At 38.4% G+C, this 16,295-nt stretch overlaps 2 protein-coding genes and 1 non-coding gene across 5 annotated transcripts; 1 reads left to right on the top strand and 2 right to left on the bottom strand.

Moving 5' to 3' along the window:
• Positions 1-730: 730 nt before the first annotated feature.
• Positions 731-6,166, bottom strand: LOC135627193 (uncharacterized). Of its 3 annotated transcripts, XM_065133189.1 has the most exons (4): positions 5,957-6,166; positions 5,629-5,839; positions 2,022-2,189; positions 731-1,402 (listed from the first exon to the last, which is right to left on the bottom strand). In XM_065133189.1, the coding sequence occupies exons 3-4, from the start codon at positions 2,142-2,144 to the stop codon at positions 914-916; spliced, it is 612 nt and encodes a 203-aa protein (XP_064989261.1). In that variant the 5' UTR covers positions 2,145-2,189; positions 5,629-5,839; positions 5,957-6,166; the 3' UTR covers positions 731-913. The 3 variants fall into 3 exon arrangements, with proteins under 3 accessions (XP_064989261.1, XP_064989263.1, XP_064989264.1); XM_065133191.1 differs by lacking the exons at positions 5,629-5,839; positions 5,957-6,166 and adding an exon at positions 5,159-5,371; XM_065133192.1 differs by lacking the exons at positions 5,629-5,839; positions 5,957-6,166 and adding an exon at positions 2,445-5,128.
• Positions 6,167-6,404: 238 nt separating this feature from the next.
• On the top strand, positions 6,405-6,478 carry TRNAN-GUU (transfer RNA asparagine (anticodon GUU)). Its single transcript has one exon. It is a non-coding gene; the product is annotated as a tRNA-Asn (tRNA).
• A 3,691-nt stretch (positions 6,479-10,169) lies between these two features.
• Positions 10,170-13,900, bottom strand: LOC135627112 (metal transporter Nramp5-like). The gene is made up of 13 exons (XM_065133076.1): positions 13,696-13,900; positions 13,518-13,596; positions 13,384-13,424; positions 13,028-13,106; positions 12,847-12,951; positions 12,642-12,751; positions 12,256-12,437; positions 12,087-12,156; positions 11,188-11,361; positions 11,024-11,128; positions 10,820-10,951; positions 10,638-10,733; positions 10,170-10,562 (listed from the first exon to the last, which is right to left on the bottom strand). The coding sequence occupies exons 1-13, from the start codon at positions 13,855-13,857 to the stop codon at positions 10,233-10,235; spliced, it is 1,665 nt and encodes a 554-aa protein (XP_064989148.1). The 5' UTR covers positions 13,858-13,900; the 3' UTR covers positions 10,170-10,232.
• Between the last annotated feature and the right edge of the window lie 2,395 nt (positions 13,901-16,295).

Genomic DNA, 16,295 nt, shown 5'->3' with positions numbered 1-16,295 from the left:
TCAAAAAACTGTCCATGTCTTTCACGATCTGTGAGAGACTTTGCCTGCCAGCATGCAGTGTCATGAACCCAGTAAACCTGGTGCTACTGTAAAGATGGCCATTTGATTGGATGTTTTAGCTTTTGTTAGCTAGATTACATGAGACAAGCATAGTAAATTATCAGTTCTAAGTTGGGGCAGCAATCAAAATTATTACTTCACCAATCATCAGTTTCCTACCCTTTTTTGTGGATTAGGGTTTGGATAGTGTCTGTCATCTTGAAAAGGCTCAACACTGAGAACCATGTAAAAAATGATTATTTATAACCATCAAAAAAAGCTCTCGAGCAAAACGGACAATGTTGTGATCAGCAACATTACTCGGAACTTTGTGCGCAGTTCCATCCATGATTTCCAACTTCACTGGACCTAAATTGCATGCCAAGCCAAATCCAACGATGAATGAACACGATTGAGTTTTGGGACAAATATGAGATGGTCGGTCTTCATCTGAGTTGCAGCCCACAAAGAAAAGTATCAACCTGAACTAAAACCTTGTTTTGTTGATTCCTGGTGGATCATCCAAGATTAGATTCTCACGAATCAAATATGATTTCTACTATAGCAGACGCTGAAGGCCATTCATTTAAGTAAGCTATATCATTATTGATCATGTTATGGTACCAGATGTTCTTAAACCAAAGGAAATATTAACGAATCTTATACTTTTGCATCCAATTTACAAGGAACATGAAGAACCAACATCACATTAAAACTTCCACGAAAATTAAAGCACGGTGTCTTCTACACTCACGATCAGCTTATTCTTGCATAGAAAGAAGAAGAAGAACACGAAGACGACGAGAAGAAAACATGAGGGTGATCCAAGTGGTCGGTGGTAGAGAGAGCGAAAAGTACTGCTACTGTGATTGCATTAATTGCTAGTGTGGTGGCTTCCTTGACAGCTTAGTCCTCCGGAGTTGGGCTCCTCTTCTGCGGGGCGTGCGTTCTCGGTGGCCTCGGAGATCCGCCGGGCGTCGACGAACAGGTCGACGGGCTCGGCGTCGGAGATCTTGCTGCTTTCCAAGGGGGTGCCGTGCTTGTACCCCACCCGCAGCATCTCGTCGTCCGACAGCTTCGCCTGCGCCGCCCCGTGCTTGATGTCATCCCTACTCTGTGCCATCTTCCTCCCTGCTGTTCTCCTCCTCCATCCTCCATCCGTGTCTCCCTCCACTTCACCGCAAATATAGCTACGTGTGCCGACCAGCGGCACACACGAAGACGAGAAAAGCTCTCTCCAGGACACGTCTCTCCGCAGATTGGCGTACGTGTCATCTCCTGATAGCCGGCTGCAGCGACACCGTCGGATCCCGACCACCGAGCCTTCCATCGACTGTCCTCTCCACGAATCACAAGGAAGCCCCTACGGTGAGGATAAAAAATAATAGTATCAGATATCACTAAAAAATTCATCCAACATAATATGATATTTAACCATCGTATTAAGTGATTAACACCTTTAACATAACCTAAAACGCCATCTACCCTCATACATCAAATATGAAACAGAACAACAGGTGAGACGAGATCAAAAATCTAAGAACGCAACAATAGTAATGCGAATTAGGATTACCAGAACGACAACTACAAGTGTTCCAAGAATACCTTTGATTCCAGTAGAAAACTATAAACAACTCAAGTTTGTGCCCAAAAAACAAAAACCCACCCTTCTGGAAAGAAAAAAAAAAAAAAGTAAGACTCAATGTAATCCGTACGGTACTATGACCATATGAAACTTTGTTCTTCCTTTACAGAATGGCTTGCTTATAACTTGCAAGGGGGAGCATCTCCATTCGACTCCGAGGGTTGCTCGCAGTTTTCGGTGTTCCGGGACAACATACCGGTAGAAAATAAGCCATGACACCGACATGGCAACAGCGGCCGACAGCATATTCATATTTGATACCCAAACATGTAACATAGATGGTTAAAGAAGAGAAATACAGTCTGTGAAGAGGACTGTAAATTATATAGTAACTTACTTTCAAGGTTGCCTGTGACATTGGAAGAGTAACTGCGGTAGTAGAATGTATGACATACAAGTTGAGAAATTGAGACCAAAGGCCAACACCCCTGAGCTGAGAATGATGACCATTGATGAACATATAGACTGGTGCATGTATATAATTAGTTTACCACTCCACCAGCACCTTCAAGTAACATTGCTGGGATTAGCCAATATCATGGTTGCATAAAGTGCCATGTGGTAGTAGTATACTGTGTTTATGCTACATAAGAGGAATGTAGCCAAATTAGCATAATACCAAAGAGCAAAGTAAAACGATGAAGGCTGGTAGAGTATATCTATCAGACAAATGTAATTTATTGGATATGCATATGCAGGGAAGCTTTCTTCATGACATCCTCTGTCACCAAGTTGAAGAACAGACAAGACTCAGACTTACCAAAATGGCATCAATTTATGATAGGCTTGTTGTGATCAATTGCCTATGACTGATCCAAACAGAGAAAGAAAATGGTTAGTAAAATAACATTTTCAAGTGAGTGCTTCCCCGCTTAACTGGAGCTATTCTCAATCCTATATATGTTGATGGCACTTTCTTATTCTTGAATACAAGTGTATAACTTTACAAAATAAAACTACTCTATTTTCTCAAAAACAAGAGAAATGTCACCAAGATCACTTAAATCTCACATCTACGGTCCAAAGTAGGTGTCTACACCAGCATAGCTATGCCCGCATAGATTAAAGCCATATATATTCGGATAGGAGACTGTTCAAAGCAGAGTTGATAACTATATATTGACAAATTATATGAGTTCATGGATCAAGTATTGAAAGCATCCTACATTAAAATGATTGATTGGGATCAAGAGTCCTCAACAATAAGTGCAATGAAGTCACCCTTAAGGTCATAATGTCATCAAACATTGCAGGAGTATATGTACATACCAGAAGACCATCAGATTTAAGGGCAAGCCTAACTGCATATCCCTTGTTATGCATTTGACCAACTAAGCATGTCCCCATCATAATCCTGGCCTAATTGCATGACAGGTTGGTAGGGCAGAACTAATGTGATGGTAAGTGCTTCATAAAACATGTGAAAAAAGAATCTAATAGCTCATGTCATAAGTCGCTGCAGATCTATGATCTCACATCTTAGTAATTCATTTCTAACGAAAAATGCCAAGGCCCATCAAACAGGCATGCCGGTGATGTGGAGACATGACACTAACATGGATCATCAGCAAAATATTCAAACCAACAGGCCAATTTAAAGTTGGCACGGCAGAGCGCATGCACGCATGCAACATGGACACATGTACGCATGCACGGGGTGAGCAAGCACGTAAACATGCAAAAATAAGGAAATTCTACTTTACGAAAATAAATCAGTTTACAAACACAGGTGATATCAAAGTTAAGATGCTCAGAGAAAGGACCAGTTGAAGTATGCTATTGGTGCAAAAGAACTCGCTAAGTTGCAAGACAATATGAACATAATTAGCAGATACTAGAGTCTAAAGCTAGAGATTTCATCATTAAATGTGAAGAAGAAATGCACTGATGAAGAAAAAAAAGTAATATAATAAGTTGAAAACATTCATTCATGACATTCCTCATCACCCATGAAAAATGTTGAATATAAATTCAGAAGTTACATACTGTAGCAAACAAATATGTAGTTTAAATATTCATTTAAATGAGACACAATTTAAAGAGCTAAAAGAACATTTTGTTCACAGAAAGTCTGTTAAGAGTAAAAGTAAATAAACAACATTCCAATTTAAGAAATCTAACCAAACAATATGTGACTGAAATTGAGACCGAGGATTAGAAAGAAACCAAAGGCGTGATTCGTTGTCCTAAGATGTATCCCCAGCCTCCACTCAAGTTTCGTTGAGAAAACCATCTTAGGATACAACCGAGATGACAAGCTCCTACTAGCACACTCATGGAGAAGATTGAAGAATATACCAGCACCAATGGAAATCGACATCAAATCTAAAAGAATAGTTAAGAAATCTAAGTGAAAATTTGCGACAAAGAGTGAGCAGCCTCCAACCAACTCTCGTCCCATAACATGATATAAATAAGAGGTCTTAGAAAACTGATTAAACAAAATAAATTTCCAATATGTGCCCCACATGAACCCAACATGGAAGTGGCACGCAATGAAAATCTCCGTTAGCTTTCAATTTTCTCATCATGGTATGCTATGTTGATGAGCACATTTGGGCACGGTAGACATACTAATCCACATAGTGAACATTCCAATTCAGTATTCAAAGTCATTACCATTCTGAGGTATCAATACCATGCTAAACAATGATGGTTCTAGTGATCAAGGTCATGCTAAATGGAAACACCCAAAATGATTGGCTAAAGAAGGCCTTGTTTTTAGGCAGTTTTATCTCTACACAGTGACCATACACATGCTGCCTTTACAAGTCTGAAACGGCACAAAACCCAATCAAAATAGGACCATCAAGCCTACCGTAAGCCCCTTAGATGCTGCCTAAAACATGAATGAAATGAAAAGCACAGACATACACAGACATTATATCGAACACCTTCCCTAATAACTCTTTGTAAGCAAATGACACATTCATGGTTGTAGCTGGCTTCCTCACAGAAAATGCTCATTAATGATCCAATCGATTTCAAGGATTTTGGTTTCCATAGTGGATAATGAGGGCAAGCATAAGAAGGGGGGAAGTTGAGTGGATTAGAGGAAGGATCCTCCTCGTCGTATAGGATGGGGTTTGTGAGAAAGAGGGGGTGCTCCTTGGCCTCCTCGGGTTCGTCGTTGTCATCCTTGACAATGCTGAGGTTGATGTAGGGGCAGCACTCAGAGGGTGGCGAAGAAAGAGGACACCATGCTCGGTCCCCCATGATCAAGTCTGGTTCGAGGCTACAATGGACCCATGGGCCAAAAGATGGCATCAAGCAAGTTGACAAGGGTTTCACGAAAAGATTGCATCTTTGTAAGCGAGTGCGTTGATGAAGTTGTAATCATTTAGATGAGCGGATCCTTGACGACAGATTATATCTTAGATTGTTAGAGCAAAAGTAAATAAAAATAATTTCACTTAAGAAATATAACCAAATAATATGCAATTAAAATTGAGAAGATCATCGCAGGATACATACATTCGAGATGTCAATATCCTGTGAACATGATCGTAGTGATGATTGAAGACTATACCAGCACCACTGGGAATCAACACCAAATCCAAAGAAATAGTTAAGAAATCTAGGAGTGAAAAGTTATGAGGAAGCGTAAGCAACCTCAACCCTCAATCCGGTCACATAATATAAATAAGAGGTTTTAGAAGACTGATTAAACAAAATAAATTCCCACTGTGTGATCGACATGAATTGGCCATGGGAAGTGACATGCAACGAAAACCTCCATATGCGCTACCTTATCATATGGACCAAAGGACACAAATAAAAAGAAAAGATTATATTTTTTTTAAAATTTCTAATAAAATCTTTGTCATGCGTGTGATAGAGGATTTATCTCATCATGAATAAAGGTGTGCAATCAGCTGCGACAAAAGGCAAAGCTAATGATTCAACAGTAGATGAAAATGAAATTACAGATAAAGCACTGGTACCTATCAAACCTATATCCATGAAGAAGGGATTCTGCTAGAATTGTCTCTGTGGATGTGGCAAGGCAGCCGAACAAGCCAGCACAAAATCCAAATATATTGGACACTAAGCTTGGCTATAGAGGTTAGAAGCATTCCCCCAACAATGGGTACCAATGAAGCCCATATGCGCCCCGCTCAATAACTTTTCTCCAAATTAACCACTGAAGAATGACTGTGGTACATACACACAAATCAGCCAAGATACAAGCAATGTGAAATTTCATACTGATAAAGAAGACCATGAAAAGAAAACACAGACAGAGATACATATTGAGAGGGAGCAGTTAACCTGTTGTTGCAGGAGGGAAGGATTTTATTGTTTGCAGAAATGAAACTGGAATATACAGCAAGCTAGCTCATGTTTTCCAGTACAATGTTGATAAAAAACACGAATGACATTGGAAATATTCTCCACCATCTGTCTTTAGATTTTACCTCAATCAGTGGCTTAATCCTAAGCAATTTCATGGCAGTATGTTCTCCAATACAGAGCATATGAAGTGACTGCATGTTACTGTTAGAGGAAACTGGAAATCCAAATTCTGCAAAACAATGGTTGTCTTCCAGTCCATGAAGTTTAGCAATTAGAAACTAGGAAATATTTTGATATTTATGAATCACGAAAATCAGAATATTTATAAATTTTTGTGAACTAAAAAATATAAGAAGAATTGAACTGGATAACATTCTTTATCTGAAATGATTCCTAAGGAAATAGACCTTATCATATCTAATAAGCTGGAATAGCTCAGTTGGTTAGAGCGTGTGGCTGTTAACCACAAGGTCGGAGGTTCAAGCCCTCCTTCTAGCGAATTTTTTTCAGACAAAAATATTATTAATCCAGATCCTCCTTCTAGCAAAGCAATTTTAATAAAAGGAAAAAAAAAATCTTTTACAGAGCTCAATGGCACATTTGACATGCGCTGATAAATAATAAAAATTCTACAACATACTCGCAAAAAACACAAATAGTCCATCATGATAGTACTACGATCAGTGGCTTGTAAGGCAAGAGAATAGGAAATACGATTTAGATGTGAAGTAGGTAATGGGACAAACTTATCCAAACTTATCCTTTCAAAAGAAAAGCGGAAACAGTTTAGCAACATCATCATCAGAGTATGTTGACAATGAAAAAGAAGCTAAAAGATGACAAAGCCAAGATTTTTGAGTCTGCACCTCTCACAAGTGTAGAATTCCATTTCCCATCGGATTATTATGTATTTGGGCAATGGGTGCCCATGCTAACTTAACCCACTTGAAGTCCTAATCAGATATATTTTATTGTTCGCACTTCCCACCACTTCACCACTGATCTCCTCATCATGTTAATTCCACCCCATATACTTTTGTGTACATATACACATCAACTTTGTATGAAAAATTAGCATATACACATCAACTTTGTGTACATATACACATCAACTTTGTGTACATATACACTTCCCACCACTTCACCACTGATCTCCTCATCATGTTAATTCCACCCCATATACTTTTGTGTACATATACTCATCATGTTAATTCCACTTCACCACTGACTAGGATGCTGGCACATCTTAGGCCAAATCCTCGGAACACAATGCAATCGGCTATGGCAATCACCAATCAACTGCTCAATCAACTTTTGAAATTTACGTCTCATTTGCCTTATTAAACAAGATAGATTATGGAGATCCTGTGGATTCCAAAGGCAATCTGACTAGCTGAGTGTTTGCAATTCATAATACCTTTTTTCCAAGACACAGATTGGGTTCTGTGGAACTGTGATGTTCTTCAACGTAAAGAAATAGGATCGGATATACAGTCGGGATATTCTTGGCTTTCTAATGCAGAAAAGCTACAGATGAAGACGTAACAAAGGGATATAAATCTCATTTCTTCATTCATGCACGGATACACACACACAATTCAAACACATGCACAAACACAAACATACACTCACATGGGCACACAGGCATGCATGCAATAAGGAAAGAAAATAAGATACCCCTTTTGGTGCTAGTCACATCAAAAATTTGCTATCTATACCAATTCACAATTTTATGCAAGACAATGAACGGTGGATGAGGGGGAATTTATAAGCCCTCCTCTAGTGTCATGACATAGCGGCACACAAACTCCACATCAGTGATTTGGTACATTATGGACAGGCCAAAACCAATTGTTAGATGCTATCATGCCACAACTGATCCAAAGCATAATCACTCAACAAGTTGCCAACAATATCCTTATTGAAGTCAGTGGCAGATCGACCACCTCATCAGCTATCTATGGTAATCTGCCATTGAGGCCAAGTCATTATGAGGACTTTATAATATGAAAAGAAACCTACTCCACAGATAAAATAATTTCACACCCTTAATTATCCACCTTGGATAAATCTCCATCTTACGCTACAATATGATCTGAGCAATGGAGGAAAATCTTGTCAGGCACATTCCTAACATCCCCTATGTTATGAAATATTCATCTCAAGACACATTTTCCGTAGTGAAGCAACTCAACCTGATCAAGTCCGATCCGAAATCAAAGAAGCACATTGTTACTCGGTGTTACATCTCAAGTTCAAGTCACCTTCGCACATTTCAGTTTAGTTCAGTACTCTGGTCTCGAGTCAATCCAATCTTCCTCTATCTTGATCTAGACAGGTTTGATTCTCTCACATGTTGTCCAGTTCGGCAAAGAAGATTCAGATCAACCCTTTGTGATCTCAGTCAGCCAGACGACACAAAATTGATTTCATCGATTCTATATTATGATATCATTTAGCTCAATATTATAGCATGCCTTTGTTTCTAAGCTTGCTCAAACAGGGAGAAAGACATAAAGGAAACCATGCATAAGGGTTCAATATGAATAATAGAATCGGAAGCAAACACAAAAAGTTGTTTAGTTTTTCATAAACATTTATCAAATTGAACCTTTCGATTCTGAGTAAATTTATTCATCAACACAACAAAATCGTCAATCTGCCTCTGACCTGAAACACGTACTGTGTGAAAAAAAAAAAAAAATCATTCTCTTTCAACCCAAATGTATTAATAGGAAAAGATCTATCCTTTGCATGAACCCTCCTCCCAATGGGTTATGAAATTTCTTCCTAATGTAGATTTATTTATTTATTTTTTTAAATGCCAACTTTACTAACTTGAACGGCGAACAAATACATGAGACAGACACAAGCCGATCAGAAACATGTAATTAGTGAACCCCCAAACATGTAATTAGTGAACCCCCAAGACTTTACCGGTCAAATCGACCAAAAACAATCCCACCTGTCCGACCATCTACACAAATCATTCAAAAGAACTACCAGAACAAAGACAACGGCACGAAATCTCCGCATCGAAGAAAGAAACAAACGAAAAAAGAGCAGAAAGGAGATAACGAAATCGATTTGACCTGAAAGAGCCACTTGTTCATGCTGACGACGGTGACGTTAGGGCCCCACCACTGGAGGATGGCGAGCACGGCCCCCAGCATGCTGCTGTCCTCCATCCAAGTTCCCCTTTTGATTCCCCATTGTCGGCCACCGCAACCACTGCTGCCGCCACAAAAACACAGGATCAAGAAACGGACAGACCGAGGCGATTGAAGGCCGCTGAGGGGGTGACCTCGAGGGGATGTCAAATGCTCCTGCCTCAACTACTTTGGAGAAACCCTCCTTCCCTCTATATCTGAAGGGGAGCGGAGAGGGAGACAGACGCCTGGGGTCAAGGAGGTGAATAACAACAAGAAGAGGGACACAGCAATCGCGGGCGTTCTTCTCGTGCGGTCCGAGCGGCTTCTCCTGAAGCCGGTCTTCACCGATTCTTCTTGAGCTACGCTATCTCCTACCCGTCACGGATCACCCGCCGAATGTACCTGCCTTCTAATCGAAGGAACAAACGGCCCACTTGGGACCCACACAGAACTAGACCTGCTAATTCAGTATTTTTGTTTGTGATCTTTTTCTTCCATTTTGTTTTTGTTTTTTTTTTTTTTTATAGAGAACTGATGATTCCACTCTTAATGATTAATATACAATTTTCGTATGAGAATATATATACATATATATATATGTATATGAGAAAATTCTAAAATTTTGAAGGGATGTGTATGTGATATTTGGTGAAACAAATATGTTATTTAAACATTTCTAAAAATGTTTATAGTCCTTGAATTATTTTTTTTTTGAAGGGATTGATAACCTCTTATTATTGATAATCTTTTAAAAATAATAAAATATTATTCTACTATATATAGTCCTTGCATTATTTTTTTTTTCACAATCCTTTATTTCATCCTGTTAATATTGTGCTGTCGAGACATCGTCCAATCCTATCGCCGCCCCTCAACTTCGTTTCAAAGGAGGAAGAGAAGAAAATATATATACGATAAATTTAAAAAAATAATTTAGAAAAAAAAATAAAATGTGATTGTAAATAGTAAAAAAGTTGCAAATAGTAATATACTTGAGCAAAATTCTTGCACTGCAAGCACATAATTATGAACATTATTCTGATTATTTCGGCTCATACAGCTACAACATAAAGGTCTTGTAACACATACCGAAACAAGCTTTACTCAGGAGGAGAGATGTTGTTGAGGTCGCCTCTAAACGGCACAACGTCACCTCCTTTGTCACCATCAGAACGATGCACACCATCCTCCATTTCCTTCAGCGACGAATCAGATTTATCAACGAATGTCACTGCTGTATCCTTCCTGAAGGTCAAGTAGATAACAGCAAGGATGTAGACAGCCATGAAGGGGAAGACGATGACACCGACGAGAGCTGTGGCAGGCTTTGGGAGACTGCTACTGGTGATCCATTCCACGAGGCTGGTGCTGAGGAAGTAGACGTTGATTCCTATGACACCGAAGCCAAGGATCCACGAGATGACTATGATCTGAATGAGTTAGAGAAGAATTAACGGTAGTCATGGTGCACTGCGAATGCGACTTGTTACTTCAGATGAACTCACGTAGATGAAGTTTTTGTGAGGCCTCATCTTTGGGCCGCTGCTGCTGAACTTGAGAAGAGGGATGAGGGCAAAGGGCAGCTCGAAAGATAGGATCATCTGCATAACTTGGTTCATTAATTAGTCCGGACATGGTGTGATAGCATAATCCTTTTATGAGCATGAGAGAAGAGAAACTAAGGTACTGATGTTATGATTATGAGTCTTCCAGCTCCGGCAGGGCCGCCAATGATGGAGACGACGAGACTGGGGCCGATAGCAATGCATCGTGTCATGAGGTTCTGAAGCCACATCCTCATCTTTACGTCCAAGAATCCCTGGACGGTGCGGTTGTGGATCACTCCAAGGAAGAAGAATGAAAGAAGTATATTACGTATGCTGCTAATTACCTGCATGATGTATTGACCGGCGTATGTGCCTGATATAGTGGAGCTTTGTCCAGAGGCCAGCAATGCGATGCCGTAGACGATGGAGCTCGATTTGCCCAGGAGGTTCTGTGGAGAACGTGAACATGAAATGGCAGGCTTCGTGTGGGTGGTGGAAGAGGACGAACCTTGAGCAAGAAGGAGGCTGAGTTGAGGGTTAGATTGCTGCATGTTTCAGAATCCTCAGGTGGAAGGCTACGACCAGCGCATACGGTTCCAGAGACGGAGACAACGGCGACGTTGATGAGCAGCGCAACCGACAACGCGAAGCCGCTCTCCAAGAGGAAGTACCTGCAGGCGTCCTACGCACGAGAAGACAAAACATTCAACGCATCATCAATTTACGACCCTTTTCTCTTGGATGGTCCAGGAAAGTGGTGGGACCATCGAGGTTGAATTAAATAAAACATTTGACTCTAATTTGTAAGAGATAAAAATAAAAAGTCATTATAGATTGAAATAGACTAAAAGGTAAAACATAGGAGTTTTGTAATTAATTTTTTTTAGTATTTTAATTTTTTTATATTTTTAAAAATTATTACATTATGATCCTTATATTTATAATAATAAAATATTTAATCTAATTTCTTCTTTCTTCGTTGACTCTATCGATCGCACATAATCATTGGTATTCCAATATAACTTTTACAAATATAAAGATCGAGATGTTAAATATAACTAATTATAAGAGTAATATATAATTAATCCTAAGAGGTTAGATAAGCCGATGATTGATTGTCAGAGATTTTATTAGTCAAAAAAATTATGGTTGAGTTTATAAACATGTTAATTTTTTAGTAAAAAATTATTACTAATCTAAGAATAAATAATTTATTTTTTTATATTGCTGGTTTTATTGGCCTGAATATCGAAATTTATTAGAAATTGATGTTTGGCGTAAATTATATCATATTTGATTTACACAAAGAGAATTAAGTAAAATATTGGTATTTATTAGTTTTGCATGTTCAAACATCTATTCTCAACCGAGATAGAGTCATTTGCGTTCGACTATTATGACACTTACGTTGATTCCTTCGGCGGAAGGTGGAGTCTTTCTCGACAGCACCAGAGCTGAATGCAAGAACAAATTGTGCCTGCATGAAGAGAACTTGATCAGCGAGACCCGATCGATGCAGCAAGGAAGCAATCACAGACAAGCGCTCATGTGGCGACGAGATTGATCTGCTGCTCACGGCATGACTAGGGAGCCGAGGAGAGCGACGGCGTCGCTGGTGGCACCATCGCCGCCAAGCCTGGGCACAAAGAGCCCCTTCATCACCTGGGTCGCGGGGGGGTTCACGTAGCTCAACTCTCCGAAGTAGCAGGCAGCCATGACGAACACCAGCATGGATATCAACAGTTCAAGTTTCCGAACCTGCAGTATGATGTGGTGAGCACATGAACCTTCTTTAGATCATGCATCTCCTTTAACTCGATTGAGCTCAGAGAAAGTTAGGATCACAGGTATAGCTGAACAGTTCATGTCAAGAAATCTTGTCCCCTCAGAACCATTTGATGCCCCTGAAAACGTCTGTCGATGATTGAACAGTGAAAGAATAAGAGTGATGGTAGACAGTACCCCATATCTCTGAAGCCCAAGAAGCAGGAGAGTGCTTAGCCCTGTGATGAGGACACCTGCCGACACTGGGATGCGAAACAAGATGTTGAGAGCGAAGGCTGTTCCTATCACTGGAAGAAAGTCAATCATTGCCATAAGTGCTTCGAATGATTGCAAGAAGAAACAGCGAGAGGGCCACATAACAATTTAACTCCAATCGAAACACCTTCAGGGATGTCAGCAGCAATCACAGCCACCTCCGCCATCACCCAGAGACAGTAGTTGACATACTTTGGGTACTCAGCTTTGCACAGCTCCGCCAGGTGCTTCCCTTTTAGTGGTGCATGAATGATTAGGAACACGATTACCACATATTAATCTCCTTCGAAATGGTGCGGTTGTGATACCTGTAGCCACCCCGAGATTTGCTGCTAGTGACTGTATGATCAACGCGAATGCCAGACCGATCAGTACGACCCATAAGAGCTGTTTTGGAGAATTTCCAAATTATGTTTCGATCAAGAAATGGAGGTATATATGTGCTGTTGCAGCGTCCAAAGCTGGAATGTTCTCTGTATGCACACAAGAATATGTATCCGGACCCTGAGAGGTCAAGCATGATTTTTCCCTCATATGTGGGTATGCTGTTTCTTTTACATCATTTATTTAGATGGTATTTTAGCTGTCTCAGACAGATTCCAAGCACTGAAAGAGGCTCCAAAGTTGAGGGACTCTCATGCAAAGATTTCCATGTTAAGCTTACCTCGTATCTGTGTTTAGCTCCGGCTTGTAGGTCCGTCTCCACTGTCACACAATTCAAGCGAATGAATTTAATTTCCTTAACTAATTAGATTGAGAGAGAGAGAGAGAGAGAGAGTGTGTGTGTGTGTGTCTTACAATTCCCAGGATCAAGGTAAGCCAAGGACACAAGGAATCCGGGACCAACATGAGCCAGGAACTTTTTCCACCCAGGCTTCTATTATGAAGTATAATGTTGCATGAGTTAAAACGCAATCAGAGAGAGGAAGGAAGAAGAAGAAGAAAGGAAGGGAGGATAAGTTGGAGGACTAACTACCTGGTCCTGGGGTTCATCCTGACTACACGACTTGTCATCTCTGTCCTCACCATTGTCCCCCTCTTCATCACCTGCAACAACTCTCTTGCTCCCTCGCCCATGAGTACCATCTCTTCTGATCTCCCTCCCTGGTGACTCTTCACTCAGCTGGAAGGAACTCATTCTGTATGCCTTACAGTACCACCTCCTTGTCTCTACTTATTAACTCCTTCCATCGATCGAAGTAAGTCTAATATTTCTCCCCTCCTATTTTCCATGCATTAATGGAGATGTGAGTGGCGTGAGAGACGCCACAACGCTCGGTGTCAAATGCTGGGAGAGCTACTTATCTATAAATCAATAAATTCCAAGATGGTGTGCTCATGCACAATAATAAACCTATTCAGGGGATTAACTACTTGTAACTATAAACTTACTTTCTTCCTATTTCCATGTGGTGCCTTTGCATTGTAATTTAGGTAATTATGCAATCTACTAATATTAAGATTCAATTCCATGCCAGCAACTGAATACCAACTTTTCTAAAATTATATCATAATAAAGAAAGTTAATCACATATTGATCCATATAATTAATTACCTTTAGTATATTGGCTCCCGCAATTTCAAAAGTTATATTATGATTCTTATATTTATGAAAGTAAAAATTTTAATCTCATTTTTTTTCACACAGTTGGCTCTGTCGAGGGAAATATTACACATACTCAATGATAATATGAGGTGAGACGGAGACAACACGTGTTTAGTTCCGTTAGTAAAACTGACACGTAAGAAGAAACGAGATTATGTTTCACGTCCATAAATATATAAATCTCAATGAAGCTAATTATAGGAAATAATATATATTTAGTCTTAATTAAAAAAATACATTGAGTGTTTCATCGAATCTAAGAATATTAGCACATTAAAATTTATATTTGTTGCCTTTTTTTCTTTATTTTTTCATAAAATGGAGAAGTTGTTTTCCAATAACAATTTTGTCGAAACAAAAATATAATATAATTTCATAATTGTTGCTAAATTAATCGTGAAGTAACATATAGATACAGTAACATTAATTAAATAACTAATACAATAATTTAATTATGACCACAATAATTGACAAGTCCTAAGGACAAAGATGTGGAGCCTATAAAGGACTGACTCATAATGTGGACAGGTAAGCTATGTACCGATGTTGGAAAATAATACGTAATGGTTGTTGTTGTGCTTCAACTCTATTTTTCCGATGCATCGAACCGAAGAATAAAATCTTAATTTCCAGTTTTTTAGATAAAGTAAATCCATTTGTTTAGCGGTTTGAGATAAAAAAAAACATATAATTTTTTTAATTCACTATCTATTTTATCAATCTTGGTTTATGGGTATAATAAGTTTCTACAATAAACACATCTCATGAAATTTAGATGTGATATTTAAAGATATTTCTTATTCTTTTTGTGTTTTATAAAAAGAATTATTAAGACAATAATAGAATGTTTGAGAAATGCAAGTCAAAAATAAAAACACCAATAATATCAAACGATTAGTATATCATTACATAAGTGATAAATCTCAAGTTTGAGTATGTGTGTAAGTGTCATATAAAATAAAAAATAAAAATTTAAAAATATAATAATTATTTATAAACCAATCCTTAACAAAACTCAAATTTTAGCACCATATTTTATTCTAATTCTAATCAAACACAAATTGGTATAAGAACATTGAAGAAAAGCCCCAATCAATCCCTTCAAAAGTATTAATCTCTCACCCTTGTATCACATATATATATATATATATATATATATATATATATATATATATATATATATATATATATATATATATATATATTCAAATCGGATGGATGATTGCGAGAAACCATGATTGGGATCACCAAATATTTGTGAACACTCGATAACTTATTTCCGAGGGTTATATATTTGAGCGATGAGACAGAGAATAAGGAAAGTTTGAAAACAATACGAGATCTACTAATTAGTCCTTCAGCTTCTGCTTACAAGTTTACTGAAGAGTCACATAGAAAGAGAAAGAAAGCAGTAGTAGCGTTGATGATTGGCGACTTTTGGAAGAAGCATCGGTTTCAAATGATCTGTTTGGGTTCGGCACGCAGAGGCGATTGCAGCATTGCAGGAATGTTGGGGCATGATCATGCAGACAGAGTTCTTTTTGTCTTCTTCAATCTTTCTATGCCTCTGACAGCTAATGGTGACAAATGAGAGAGAGAGAGAGAGAGAGAGAGAGAGAGAGAGAGAGAGGATACATGAGGAACTGTGAATATTGTTCTATATGCATGGCTTTTTGGGAACTAGAAAAGATGCGTTTCACAATATATTTAAAATGTACAATATCAAAAATATAACTGGAAATACATTGGAAATATATATATATATATATATATATATATATAATATAATATAATATATATAAAGGATCTTATACACATTTCAAATATAAATTTAATATTTAATATTTTTAATAAAAAAATCACATTTGACCTAAATGTTATATTATAAATGTTCAAATATTGATATTTATCTTAGCATAAAATTAATATTTTAATATTCATAAAATACTAATAAAATTTAAAATATCTTA

Source organism: Musa acuminata, chromosome BXJ2-11 (genome assembly GCF_036884655.1).
Source record: "Musa acuminata AAA Group cultivar baxijiao chromosome BXJ2-11, Cavendish_Baxijiao_AAA, whole genome shotgun sequence".
Lineage (NCBI taxonomy): Eukaryota > Viridiplantae > Streptophyta > Magnoliopsida > Zingiberales > Musaceae > Musa > Musa acuminata.
Note: the sequence above shows the minus strand (reverse complement) of the source record. Positions and strands in the feature narration are given on the sequence as shown.